Source organism: Sturnus vulgaris, chromosome 8, assembly GCF_052056855.1.
Source record: "Sturnus vulgaris isolate bStuVul1 chromosome 8, bStuVul1.hap1, whole genome shotgun sequence".
NCBI lineage: Eukaryota > Metazoa > Chordata > Aves > Passeriformes > Sturnidae > Sturnus > Sturnus vulgaris.
Window position 1 is genome coordinate 9,835,422 of NC_142250.1, and position 15,476 is coordinate 9,850,897.

General features: G+C 37.9%; 1 protein-coding gene across 4 annotated transcripts in view; it reads right to left on the reverse strand.

The window, feature by feature from the left end:
• BICC1 (BicC family RNA binding protein 1) overlaps positions 1-15,476 on the reverse strand; it is a 91,171-nt gene that overhangs the window by 49,978 nt on the left and 25,717 nt on the right. For all 4 annotated transcript variants that reach the window (XM_014882330.2, XM_014882329.2, XM_088168816.1 and 1 more), the window contains exon 2: positions 8,202-8,248. In XM_014882330.2, coding sequence (XP_014737816.2) covers positions 8,202-8,248 — 47 coding nt within the window. The remainder of the gene's footprint in view (positions 1-8,201; positions 8,249-15,476) is intronic.

Here is a 15,476-nt window from a genome sequence, read left to right on the forward strand (position 1 = left end):
GCATCTATTAGTGGGTTTCAGCACTTTCCCAGTGAGAATTCCCTCCCCACTTTTCCCCACTTCAGTGAGATTCTTTTTTCACACAAGTGAGGAAAATAAAAAAATTAAATCAGTTTGAACTTCAGTGCCATATGGGAAAGTAACTTGGAGACCATCTCACTTTACACCAAAAAGATGTTATGCCTAGTCTCTGAATACTTGATTTCACAGACTTAAAATGTTCATCTTGCACCTTTAGGTTCCAGAAAAGTCTTCTTAATCCCCTCAGTTAGTATATATTTACAGCTGTATAAACAAGTTAGTCCTTATGGTTTATTGGAATCACAGAATATAACTTAGATGAAAATTAAAGGAAAATATATTTCCATAGGACAAGACTGGAAGCGAAGAGTCACAGCAGACAAGTGAAATTCTACACGGGGTGATCCTTAGTTCTTCCTCTTGCAATGCATAAGGGGTGATGCAGCATAATCTGAAAGGATGACTAATCCCTGAACATGACTTTTGGCAGCAAGAACAGAGTAATGGGTGCAGCTGGAACCAGAATCATTATATTTAATGGGGTTTTTTGTTTGTTTGGTTTTGGTTTTTTGGTTTGTTTTTTTTTTTTTTCTTTTTTTGTTTGGGGAGAAGAGAAAGCAAGGCAAGAACAAGGATGGGAAGGAAGAACACGACTCAAAAGAGGGTTGTGTGAAGTTACTCATTGTGATTCAAACTCCAAAACTGGTGAGGCCATTGATAGCACTTATGTTGACAGAGCACATCAGCGAGGCAGCATCAAGGACTACGGTTTGGTGGGGAAATTTGAGGAATATAAGGAGTTAAAAAAGAGATTACAAAACTTAGCCCAAAGCCTGGTGCAAGTACACAGCTCCTGTGGAAGCCTGGCCAACGCTTTGGGTACAGCAATGGATTTGCATCTCAAGCCCTGTTGCGGTTTCTTTCCCCCGAGGTGATTTACAAAAGAAGTTCCAGTGAAGAATTCACTGTTTGTCACAGCTAGACAAAGTTAGACAGCACAGTCTGACCCCACAGTGTAAGCACTAACTCGGCAGGTAAGGATGAGGGGCTGTTCCTGAGAAGCAGCAATGGCACATGGCCCCAGTCCCCCACATTCCAGACTACACTGTCCAGAGTTTCCAGTTCGTGCTCCTGTGTGGCAAAAAAAACCATCTCCTATGCAGAGAACCAGAATTAAAACCATAAAATACAGAAAAATGCTTTAGTAAGTTTGTTCTGATTTCAGACTGTCAGTACTGATGCAAGTGCAATCTGTTTAAAATACACAACCAAATGATGCACAGGGAGGACAAGGATCAAGCTCCACTTGTGTGTACAGGAAGGAGCAATCCCACATGCAAGGACATGAGTGCCTGGGCATCTCCATGGGCAGGGCTCCTCATTTCCCCATTTTATAGCCCTGGCAGACACCCAGACACATTTTCAGAAAAGGTGACTGTTTGGCTAGTCCTTCTTCCCTAGTTTTACTTGTCTTGGAAAAGGCAATGTGTAAATTATTTTAGGCATTACCCTCTGGAATAAGCAGTGTGGATAAGGATCAATACTCTCATATGTTTTTGTTCGTGCTTCTATTGCAAGTCATTTGCTTCAATACTGCAGGAAATCGATCGTCATCTACTCACTTGTCCATCTCTGTTAAACTGATTTTTATTTCAAGTTTTTATTAAATGCTAAAATAACTATCAAAAAGCATTGACGTGTTTCTGATTGACGTATAAAAAGGGAACAGAAGGAAAACTTTCCTGCTTCCCACAGCATACTGCTACACAGTGTCATGTCAAGCTAAGCAAAACACCAACAATGTTCCCTACAACTTCTCACAGCCAATACTTATGTGCAGACTTTGAGGCTTCCACAGAGCAGCAAACTGGCTGTTTGCTGTCAAGGGCTAATCCTAGCCCATATTGAATTCTAACAAATTTACCACCTTCACAAGCTATTCATAGCTCTTCCTAAAGACCTTATCAAGAATTAAGGCAAGCATGTACGGGATGAAGAGGTCCTGAAGCTAAAATTAGAGGTCGAGGTTAACATCATAGGCAATGTATTTAGTCATAGTTTTGATCAATGTGTATCAAAACTTATATACTAAATACTTACACTAACGAAGAGATTATGTATAAAAGCAATAAAGGCAGCAGAGTAAAAGACATCAGTTTTACAAATCAAACTTTCAGACTGTACATAAAAGCTCTAAATCACTAAAGATGGAATTGTGAAAGCTGTCTATACGGATATGGCGTTGGAATTTTTATTGTTTCCATTTCCAGTAAGGAATTTTTAGCATAGAAAGGATGAGAACACATGCATGTATGCACATACACAATGCATTTTTTTAACCTTCACTTCACCTGAAAAGAACCAAGATGATTCTTAAAACAAGGGTCTTGTTTATGCAAATATTGCAGTATTGTTGCTGCATCCAAAAACAGCTTAAGTGAACCTTCTGCAATAATAACATTTACAGAACTTTGTACCATTTACAAATGCAACAAATATAGTTAAGTGAGAGTAAAAGTCAATCAACCAAATGCCCTTACCTATGGGGAAACACTGAAGTCCTTCACTTGATTTAAATGTTTTATTTACCCTCAATGGAAATACTAGTCAAGGGTCACAGGTAACACTTTTATTTTAAATACATGACAAAGTATAGCCCAAAACAAATACTTAATCATACAAAAATTATTCTATAGAAGTATCTGTCTGTACAGCATTAATAAATTACTCAAGTAATGTAAAAAAATTCTAAGAAAAGGTATCACTGAAAAATGAAACCCCACAGAACACTGTTCAAAACACCAATATACATCCAACTCTCCTCTCTGAAAGCAAAATCAGCAATTTTCCTCCTTAGAAGCCAGAAATCAAGTGTATATTCTTAGTTGTATCATTCTCATACTTGTCTCCTTTCTATTAATTTTCTTCCCCAAGGTAAAAGTATAAAAATTTCTGAGAAGGAAATCCTTCCTCTATTTTAAGAGGTTTAACTCTCAGAATAAAAGCCACTGAGCACCTCAATTAGATGGTGGTGACAAATCACTCTCTATTGCTTTACAATGCAAGAGATCTTGCACAGGGTTAAGAATAGCAATAGAGTAGCATAAAGTTGAACTTTATCAACTAAGACTTCATATTGCAGGCAAAATCTCAAGATAGTGCCCATTGCATCAGAAGCAGCAGTGGAGAAACTAGAGATGAAACAAAAAAACCTAAAAATCCTTGGAATTACTCCACTGCCTTAGCAGAATGGTCACTATACTACAGATGGGATGAATGCCATTTTCCACAAAAATGAAGCTTCCCACTACTCAGCTCTGCCTGAACTAAGCAAAAAGTTAAGTAAGCATTCTTGATTTACCTTTTTAGAGAAAGTGATCCAACCTAAATAGTCTCTTTTCCACTGGGTGGGGTTTTGCCAAAAGGGAGACAAACATGTCAATCCCAAGATTTACTGCAAATCTTAACTTCCAGTGACATTTTTTCAGTCCTCTAATCTACACTGCCCTCTCCAAGTAGTCGCTTCCTCTTCCCAGGAAGCTAAATGAGAGGAAGCTCAATGTAAATTGGATGCCAGCATTCCCACCCCAGCCAGGCACTTGAAGCCAACTCTGGAATGTATGGCCTTAATATATCCTTGTCACATGCTATGAGCCAAGTTCTACATCAAGAGGTTATTTTAATGCTAGTGCAGATCCTGATTTCTACCCAGAAAAAGTGGAATGTGTGGAACCAGTTCCTGCAGCTCCAAACTGCTCCTGTGGTTGAAACAGAGACAAGACCCATGACAAAGTCTGATCACCACCAACTCACGAGGTCTCACCACCAAGATAAATAACATGGCAAGAAACCAAGAGCTGAATGGGTGCCATCAGAAATGGAAATACAGCCCTAGGGGAACTACAGTTATAAATAGGCAGCTCAGGAATAGTCACGGCTGAAGACACATAGAAAGCCCTTCCGAAGTTACTCTTAAATGTGGATAATAATTAGCTTGAGACATCTTAGTCTCAGGTCAATGATTAATACTTTTAATGCCTGAAAATGCCCTAAGCCACTTGCATTTGAAGCTCTAGATATGCTTCATGTTCAGAGATTAAAAAGTAAGACTGAGTCACTTCCAGCCTGATCTACTGCAAACAGAAAATCACAAGGGGTTTTTTTGGCTTTGGTTGGGCACTTGCTTGTTTTTCTTTTTTATTCTATTGCTACTATTGTTTCCAAATACCTGGACTGTTTTTAAAGGATGGCTTTACCACCTCATGCTTCAAAATGGCCTCAGTACCTTCTAGGGTGCTAATGAGTAAATAAAATGAGAAGCTACAGTTTAAAAATGTTACATGTAAGCACAGGAAGGAAAATGAAAAGATACCACTAGTCTTCCTTTACTCCTAAGCTCCTAATAATTAACAGAAGAGATTTTTGGTACACGCGTGAAACATTTGCCCAGTTGCAACTTTGCAACTCCAAGCACACTTATGTCTCCCTCAGGGAATAACAGAGTCTGCAATCAAGAGAAAATGAACATTTAAATACACTATTTGCCTAAATAATCCAAAGACATCTTAAAAACCTCTAAGTATCTGCAACTGGGCAAATGCATTCAAACACCACTTCTGTTTGCTGAAAAAAGGTACAAAAGAAACCCAAAACACAAAAGAATGTCAAACACTCAGGACCAGTAAAACACACGAGTTACAGCTGCCTGATAGTATTTGATGCTTCTCTCAAAACCAAGCTCTGCAAATGAACTCTAAAAGCCAGGAAACCCAGAGCTGAGAAGAGCCCCTCTAGGCATACTCCCAAAGCCCACGACTAACACCCACACACAGAATAATACTGAAATGAAGAGCTTGGATGTGACCTGAAATCAAGCCCCTGTGCAGAGCACCACGAGTGCATCACTTCCAGGCATCACTACCTTCTGCACGTGCAGTCCCACCTTAGCCCAAGAACTCCACCCAAATTCCACTAAAGCCACAGTCCTCACCTATCACCTACTGCTCACAGGCCCATGAGAAGGCTACAGATACACTCCTGTCCTGAGAAGTTTCAGAAAGAAAGATTATCATCAGTACTAAGATTCCCAAGGGTTTAAAAAGAAGAAAAGAAACCAACTCGATGATGACGGAGTTAAAAGCAAACCAAAATGATGCATGCAATTCCTCTCTGTCCACACGGCTGACCCTCACCTGTTTTGGATTATGAACTCTTCAGGACAGAGAATCACCACCTTCTTACATTTTATAGAAGAGTGCCACGCATCTCTACAGGGCTACATAAATTATCTGTTCCCTGGAACAATGTCCTGGCTTTGCAGGGGAAAGAGCCTGGGCTCCCCATGAGGCGTGAGCCAGATGTTGTGGAACTTGGTGGAAAAAATCCACCATCAACTGAAAATGGGCTTTGGATCAAGGACATGTAATAACTTCATATTATGTATTCCTTTCACAGAATAAATTAGAACAACAATTTAGAGAGTAAGGTCCACAAGGATGTTTTACATAAACAGTATGTAAGACAACAGCAGAGCAATCCATGTTTATTTAGGATTACCTGTCACTGAACTGCAGATCCAAGAGCTCTACAGAGAAAACGATGCCATTATTTACTTATTTCCTGCTAAATTATTAGTAGCTCCCAGCGGTTTTGAAAAATCCTCATTAGATGATTTTAGCTTTTCCCTCATCTGAAGCAGTACTACAACTTAGAAATATAAGAAGAAAGTATGATAAAGTCTTCAGACTTTTAAAAATGGCACTACCCAAAGACATTTATCTACTTTTCACTTGAATTCAGGACCAGAGGAAGGGACACTTCTTCACCTGATCTTTCACATGTCACGACAGGGCAGAAATATGGCCTGAATTTCACCAAGAATTGGGACTTATTCTGTAACACCACAAGCAACAACGTGCTTGTTTCTGGTAAAATTCTCAGTGAAATAATGCACTTTGACATTTAAATTGTTTTTAAACTCTGGAAGCTGGACGTTTATAGGAACAAATCAAATCCACTGAGGTTCTGCTTGACTATGAAAATCCAAGTAATACTGCTTTTCTCACATGTTTAACAACTAGCAAAAGACTGCTTAATACCATCCCTTGTATTAACTTTCTTTAAAGGCCTCTCTGCAGCTTAACAATGCATGCCAAGTCTCTGCCAACTCCCTAGCCACAGCCTTTTCTCTCCTCCCTCCTGGTCTGCATGCCTTGACATACAAAATCACCTTCCTGATTTTTGCCTTGTCATTTGGCATTTCAACATTCCTATGAAAACTTCTTCCACATCACACACCACTTGCAGCCAATAGCTAATCTCAATACACTGAGGGTAGGCCATCAGAATACACCAAATGTGGCATTATTTATGCAAATAATGCCCTCATGTTCTAGATGTGGCCTTTCAAGGATGCACTTCTTCCTTGTTCCACTCAAAATCCTGCCAGTAATGTCCCAAAGTCTCATTATCTGAACTGCTTTAAAAAAAATCCCTTTGCTGTAACTTCGAGTTCATACTGAGTTTATGAAAGTGTCCTGCTGTCTTAGTTTGCAATGTGTTCCTAATGCCACAAATCACTTTCTTCCTCACTACACCAACCTGAAACACACGAAATGAGTCTTCATTTTACCTCCACATACTCTGTCTTATTCATTTCACAAGAGACAGGAAAAATTTAACTCTGATTAAAGGAAATTGCACAGACAGAGACGGTGAGTAAGCTATGAGAAACCGTCCAAAGATTTCTTCCAACAAAAGAGAACTCAAAGGAGATAGTTTCCATCTGGTTTTATTAGCTGTTGTATTGTATGTGCTTAGAAACTTGAGAAATCTACACTGTGGAGTTGATGATATTAGAACATGAATGCCATGTAAAATGAAGCAGCTTTAACCAATTGCAGCACCCACACTGTGCCTACATAGTAATTATGTACAAATATGACAAGATCTAAATGCCAAGATAGCCACTGTATCATTATTGTGGATAAGGAGTGCACTCATTCACATACTTGAAGTTTAGCATACTTTGCTTCCCCATTAAATTCAACACAGTATTTTCTGCCATTACACTAGTGACTACATAATTATAAGGTACATCATATCTACAGTAAATAGTCAAGTAATCAAATACATTTGTCAAATAGATAAGCCACTCAAGAATAAATATTTTATCCATATCTTTAAGAATTATGAGCAGATTTATCCAAGAGAGAGAACACTGTGGTAAAAGGAATAATGTGTAGAATAAATCATAGGCTACTATGGCTTAGCTTTGTTTCAGCAAGTAAAAAAACCTCAAAGTATTTGGTAAAATCCTAAGGAGGCACTATTGACACATTCTCCTCTGTGCACACTAATACCAGACAGTTAAGCATAAGCACCACATTTGGAAAAATAATTCTCACCGTTTACAAAAGTTTACACTGTCTTCTCTGTACTAAAGACAAAACAGCTCACCATTTTTATTAGTCTGCAGCAAGCAGACTTTCATTAACATAACTCATAATGATCTTCATACTGTTCTTGAAAAACAAAAACAACAACAAAAAGACCAAAAACCCCTCAATACCATGCTGCTTTGTAAAAATAATTTCCAAGTCATTACTCTTGACCATGTTTCTCTTTGTAGTTTAGTTGCTTCAGGACTCCTTTTTTCAGTGCTGTCAGTCCTTCCATGCCTATGTCCAACCACAAACTTTGTTTGCTTTGTGGATTGTGCATTTCTTTCTTAAAAGGCCATTGCATTTCTCAACCAAATATTTATGCTTTCGACAATATCACAATAAGTTGCAAATCAGTTTTTTAATAACAGGATGCAGCATTTATCCACAGAAAAAAGTCACCACCTCACAACATCATCTGGGTTAACTCCCACAATGAAGCGTAGCAAATGTTCATCATGCATATTTTAACATTTTTAGTTAAAGAATTGGTAAAACTTTAAAATTGGTTTTGTGCATGAATAACAGGAGCATACATCAAAGAACCTGTTTCTCCTCTCATTCCATGCATGGCTGGTAGCAAGGAGACATTTTAAATGACAAAATTTAAAAATATTTGATCAATACACTGCAAACTGCACATGAAGTTTAATTAGTGGGTCACATGCATGATTAATTGGTTGCCTTTTTTTTTTTCTCTAGTCAGGTGCTACTATATAACTGAAATATCTTTCTTACCTTCTGAAAAAAGTCTTCCCCACTTTTCCCTTTGCCCTCTGCAGCAGCTGTAAAACAAAAGTGGGATCTGGTTACTAAATACATAGGAGAAAATTTGCAGGCTTCCATATAGAAATTCTCAGTATGTGCTACTGTAAAATAAGAACTCTGGCTATTTTTTCTCATGCAATAAACATTTGTCAGCAACTGAGTAATAACCAGATCAACCTTTTACAAGTCACTTGCCAAGGACAGAATCTGAACCCTTCCTATTTGGGTACTGGAGCTCTAACACACTGATAAATATTTTAGTGACAAAATACATATGGTGTAAGTGTAGTAATTTAGTCACACTGCATACTTTGCCCTGCAATTCTACCAACAGCAGCATCAAAATAAAGCTAGGAGAACATAAGACTTGTATCAAGTATCACATTATTCAGTGACCTCAAGGCCACGACCTGGATTATCGCCCACTTCTATTGAAACCCATAACTACAAGTTTAGTTAATGCAAATTATCGCACTTAAAAATGATACAAGTGTTTGCATAGGGCTTATGTTGTAGTTTATCTGTTCATCTAGTTGAAATAGCAACCAGTTCAAAACACAGTAGCTCAAACTGATTATGAAGAGGACTGTTTCCTTTTCCCTGGAGAAAAGGTTGCCTTCAAAAAGAACTCCGAGGGTGGAAAAGTTTCCTGAATGGTACAGGATTACTGAAGCCACTTACACTAATCATAATTTTTTTTGGTATTTCTCATGTACGAAACAGACCCCTCGAGCCCACCCCATCACCCTGGCTTCAAAGCTATGTTGCAACTGCTTAGTTCTGCCCCCTCTTCCAATTACACAGCCAATTCCAACTCTTAAGGAACTGTTAACTCAGCTATTGCAATGTGATAGCAGATGCAAGTGAGCAAATGCAGGCTGGAGGCATGAGATGACTTCTACCCCAGAGGAAGAAGTGCCACTGCATTTGAAATAAGCTTCTCAAAATCTCAATAACAACACAAATACCACAGAGCAGAGCACACTAGCAAGTTTTATCTAATACAGTTCAGAAGTTCATGATACAACTCCAGTGCAGCCAGAGCAGAGGCAGCAAATGAAGCCTGTCAAGCATTCATCTTGCTGCAGAGCAATTCCAGACTCCCCAGTTCCACAAGTCTGCAAAAGAAAAGCCCTCCCCACCTTCAAAACCCATAGGTGCCTGTATAAGAAGAGCAAACTGGTCCATATTTCAGCAGAACAAGGCTTTCTGGAAGCAGAGAAAACAGCTGGGGAAAGTTTGTTTTCCAGATTTACAAGCTACTGATACAAATAGGAAAACACAACTTCCTTGATAGAAATAGGAACAGATAGGAAATGCTTTTGGGAAGTGAGGAACACCACCACTCTATTTCAAGTGGAACACGGGATCAACATGCTTTTAATCAGAGGGTACATGAGATAAATCCGAGATGAGAATGTGACAGATGTGTGGCTGAAGCTGCAGTTTTGAGAATAGACAGATTTTGTTCCAGCTGCAAACGCATAGTTTCCAAACTGAATACAAACAAGAGATGGCTTAAGATAATAGCAGTGATGCTCTGCAGGGCATTAAGTAGAATGCTGACAAAGTGGATTCCAAGCTTTTTATTGTAGGTTTATTTTTAATATGAATCATTCTGGTGACCTGATTTACAGCTTGGCCCCACCAACAACTGATGGCACAAACAGATAGAATCCAACAAGCACGAACAGAGTGGGAAAGAAGAGGGAATGAAAACATCCCAAAATGAGTTCACAGGAAAAATACCCACAACAGTAGAGAGAACAGGAAAGTTGGTGCAAATGGCACTTCAGAAACATCTTAAGTTAGTAACTAGTAGGTTTTTACAACATACTATAAAGATATGGTCTTTCATTAGTGCTTTTCAGCACATAAGATGCTTTATGATAACCCATTTGCCAGGTCTTGTGATATTCATGAAAAGGCAGGGCAAACTGTACGGTAGTTTTTGGAAAGACACTGAAGCGGAAGGTCTGTACCTTAGAACAATTCTTCACATGTTAAGAGATACTGCAATCTGTTAGAATTTTGTCACTTCATGTCCAAGATGCAGCACTACTTAATCCAGGAAGAGGCATGCCTCTGATTATACCTCATTTTTCTATATAAAGGTGGTCCAGTCATTACCATCTCCATTATGCATTGAATTAATAAAGAAAATATCCCAAAATTATGGCTTAAAGTATCTTGTTACACTTAGAATGATATATTTCACTATAAAAGAAAAAAAACAAAACTTGAAGACAAACTACATGAATCAATATATTATGCTTCTTTAGAGGTTGGTTTTTTCTAGCTGTTGTCTCCCTTTTCCCTCCTTCCCCTTATGATATAAGTCTTTGTATCAATTATCTACTTACTCTTTCATTTTACTTCCTAAATGTCCTCTGGTTTTTATGAGGAGTAAGTTAAAGGAATTTAAATTCTATCAGTTTAGGAATTTTGTGATGCTACCCACAATTACCTGTATGTTTACCCCCAAACTAAGTACCTATGTTTAAGAAGGCTTCCAACATGTGTCTGAAACGTTTATGATTCATGTGAAATTATCCTGAGGCCTTTCTGATCTCCAAACTAGGTAAAGGCAGTTCTAGCACTTATGAAAACAGCAGGAATAGCCAAAACCAAATGATCTATTTTCTTTATGGCAAATTTATCAATTTCTTTTATTACTGAAAAGCTAGATAGATTTTGTTACAGCAAGACAAATTCAGCATCTTTTGCAGGGAAATGAGCAAGAGAAGCATTCTAGAGTTATAAAATTCATGCAGCCATTAAAATGCAAATCATTAACAGTGTTTTCTACAAGCAGATGCAATTTAGTAAGGCATTGAGGTTTACCTCAAATCAGATAAACTGAGATTAAAGTAAAATTGAATTAATGTTTAGGAAAAAAATCTTAGGTCATCACATTCCAAGATCATCTTTTCTAAACAAATCTTGAGAATATTAACCCCGACCCTCAAAATAAACTTCAGCTTTGAAATATCATATTAAGAAACTCACTATATTTACATCTGACAATGCACTCTGGCAAATTATTTTTGTAATCTTAATAATAATAATTAGACTTTCAAACCAAGCTTTATTCAAAAAAGCAGAAGTTTTCAAGTTATCAAACACCAAAAACAATCCTTTTGTGGGAGGCTGAGGGGGCCAGCAGTGCTGTACCTGCGCTGCATGGAAGCAGCAATAGAGCCCATCTCTATTAAATTTGAAATAAGATTTCAGATTTTAATGGAAAAAGATTCACATTTTCTGAAATTAATGACTTCAAAATGCTACACCAGTAACAAACAACATAAAGAAGTGACATTGCCTGGCACATGCCTTAGGAGACCACTCCACCTTTCTGCCAGTGGTCCCTGTCCCCAAAGCAGGTTTGAGAGAAATCACAAACCAAATGCTAATTAATCCAGTTGTACCTCACTACTGACTGACAAACTGTTTCATTTCTGCCAACTCAGGAAATATTGTTTTCTTAAAAAACAGTATTTACTTTATGGTATTGAATAATCACTTAACCAGCCCTCACAAAAACTAAGATTACTTTTACACAAGGTGGCTACATTGGTTTCAGAAATACAGATGAAACCTATGTAAATGTGCATAACAAGGTATTTTATATTTTAAGCTATACTCTGTTTATTGAAATTTCTTCCATACCATGAAATATTTTATATTAAGATTTTTGCTTTTCAAGACATATTGGATTGCTGAGGTTCCATCCAATACAAATATGAAACAGTTGAAACAGGTGTTAACTGTTATGGTACCCATGAAGTGCACCATTTGTCTACTTAATCACCAAATCATAAAAAGGCCCAATTGTAACTTCTAAGTTCACATAGAAAAAATGAATTTGAGCTTTCACTTCAAATGTTATTTTAGTTATTAAAAAAGTTATTACAATACAGGTCATATTTTACAGGAAGGGAACCCAAGATACACTGATTAAGTCAAATCTTTAAATGAATTACTGTAACTTTGCTGATCTCACACATCAGTTTTGTGTCTTATTTTCCAAACTCTTGAAGTTATCAAAAACTTGGTAACTGAGTGTGATTGAGTTGGTGACTCTGCCTTTACCTTGATTAGTGCCAAAACTTCTTCCTCTGTCTGCATTGAAAGACTACATTTCTAAGAGAACAAAAAAGCATGTTCTGCACTTCAGCTCTCAAGTATGATGAAACAAAATCATTCCTTGTATCAAAATACTCTTTAACATGACAGATATTTTCATTTTATCAAGACAACCATGATTTCAAGAAGTTGTAGAATAATATACCCAAAGGTAAAAGCTCAATTATCCTTTACCTTTCCTATGCCCTGAATGAGAAAGATTTCATAGCGCTTATGTCAGGAATGTCCTCATGTTATTTAGGTTTGAGTTTTTTCTGAAACTGACATGGAAACATGCTAGCTACATAAGTGTTGATTTTTATTTACTCCTAACTTTAAATGGAATGGACACTTATTTATTGAAAGCCTGAGCTATTTCTTCAAATTTACCAAGCTACTGTCATACACAAAGAAACCCAACCAAAAACTTCTTCCATTGAACCAGAAACCACCTGACAAAGAGATTGTGTTTTCCTGTGCACCAAGTCAGACACTAACCCACACATCCTCTGAAAGCTTGCTTATATCAAGCCAAGATAAAGAATTCCACCCCCATGACCACAGAGTTAAGCCAAATTGCTGCAAATATGCCTTTAGGAATAAAAAGATAGAGCGTACATTGTTAAAGAAAAAACATCTGATCTTAAATTGAATTTGCTGAAATCCAAACAAAACAACTTTCCATTTTTCTTGTAATTTCAAAGCCAGTCTCACTTCCAGTTTCCAGCTTAGGAACTAAGAAGTCAGAGATAAAATATACAGTCTGGCAAGAGACGTAAAAAGGCCTAAACAAGCAAGAAATCTGCATGAAAATGCAAATATTTGAAGCTATTAACTGGCTTTTCAATAAGGTTATTTATTCTTTTGACTTTATTAATTACAACAAAGTTCATAAAATAACCTGTATATATAGCTCACTATTTTCACTATTCTAAATTTCACTATTTTGGACTCTTACATGGCTTCATGGAGTTTTCCAGAGTTGATGCAGGAAAAGCAGACATTCAAATTCTCTTAAATTTATATACAGAGCAATCCTCAGGTTTTGAGGATGCTCACAGGTCAGAGTCAACTGATGGTACCAGCAAAGAAGATAGAGCAAAGGGAGAAAAGCTCCAAAACTCTTGAGAAGTTACCAGAACATTCAATGAATGAGACAAAAAGCAACCTGTCCATACAGCATGCTGACAAAAAGTAATGACAAAATCAAGACCTACATGGTATCTGGAATATTACAGAAACCATCCACTATGTACATATTTTGTGACAAAAGGACTCTTGGACTGAGGGTGAAAGTGTCACCTTTTATTAAGAAGTCAGATAAATTTTAAAAGTCCAAACAAAACCACCTATGATACAAACTTAAAATGTTTATAAGGGAGCATTCTTCCTCTGTTAGAGCAGTCAAAGAAGAACTGGAAGAATTTCAGCATGCTCAAAAAAATGACAATAAGTAGCCTGTCAAATATCTGGACCGTTTTGGGTGGGTTCCACTGTATCTGCTCCAGTTAGCATGAACTCAACATGCAACTGCTGAGCTATCCACAGAGAGGCCAGCTGTGCTCCAGCATCTGAGCCAGTGCTGGGAACAAAGCACGCAGAGTCCAGGGTGCTTTTACCCTGCTGCTCAAATGCAGGGTCAATGAGCCCCCTTGGCCATCCAGGGCTCATGGGCTCTTTCTGGACCCTTTGCCAGCTGGAGGAGGCTCCCTGGATCAAGGCCCTGGTCATCAGCATGTGATAGTAAACACAGGTAACACATCCATCATCTTCATTCTCCCCTTACTATCAGTCATACTCACTTAGAAGAATAAACACTTCTCAACCTCCCTGAATACTATATTAAAAACATTAATAATAAAATTAAGATTGTTGGCAAATAACTAAAACCAGCTCTACAACCAAAACTCAAAGCTTCACCCACCCATCATTTATGACAAATAAAGGGAACAGCAACACAGAGAAAAAGGGAAGGCTTAAAATAAACTACACTTGCTTCCACTTGCTCTGCATGCATTGCCAAGAAAGAATGCAAGGAAAAAAAAAAAACCACATGTACTCTCAGGACCAAAAAAGACATTGACTTCAACAAATATTCCTAGAGATTTCCTCATAGTATTTGTAGGGACCTGACAGATTTGGTGACTAAAAGATAAGGGGAAAAACAAATAGAAAGGAAAAAAAAGGAAAAAAAATAATTGAGTTATACAGAAAGCAAATTGCCTTGTCCATTCTACCATAATATTTTTAGAGTTGCATAACTATAAAACTATCTAAAATCTGTAATTTATTACATAACAACTGTAAATTTTAGATATCTAACAGATTTTTCTAATTTTGCGAAACAAAGTTATTCCTAGGGAAAAAGCTGTCTCCAAAGACTCTGCATAGAAACAAGTCTGCTGGTTTATTTATTTTTAGAGACAAATCACAGCTTGAAGGCACGTTGTGAAGCTGGGGTTGCTTTGGGAGCCCCTTTCTCCTTGGTGGAAATCTCTCCCTTCAAAGGCACCCGTGGGTGCAGCTCATGCCCACAGCCACAGAACTCTGCCTGGTGTGAGTGCAGCAGAGAGCACATGGCACAGGACTGAGGAGTTTAATGAAGATAATGAAGTGACTGCTTTGCTGCCTGCCAGCCACTCCAGAAAAAAGCCAGGGAAACTGAGTAGCTGTCAGCACTGTATTACCTGATTAAAACTGCTCTGCTAGCTGCCACTTGCTCACTGTTAGAGCCACAAATGCTCCGTCATGTCTCTAACTGGGCAAAATATTCCTGGAAGTCTCCTGTGTCATCCTTCAGATGCACTCAAGGACTTTTACTGTTTCCTACAGAAGATATGCCAGCTGATGCTTCCAAACGAATTTTCAAAGCCTGACTGAATTCTTCATTCCCATGACTGACAGACTAAATCAAAGGCCCTGCTTCTGGAAGCAGAGGGCTTCTTGGAAATCGCTTAACTAATAAAATTCAACTGAAGTCAACAAGAAAAACAAAACCAAACAAAGCACAACTTCACTTAGGATTTCCTGAAAGTGTAAGGAGTCTCAAATGAACACAAGTGCTCAAATTCAAGTTTGTAACCATCTTGATGGTACAGGGAAAGGAGAATATCCATGCAA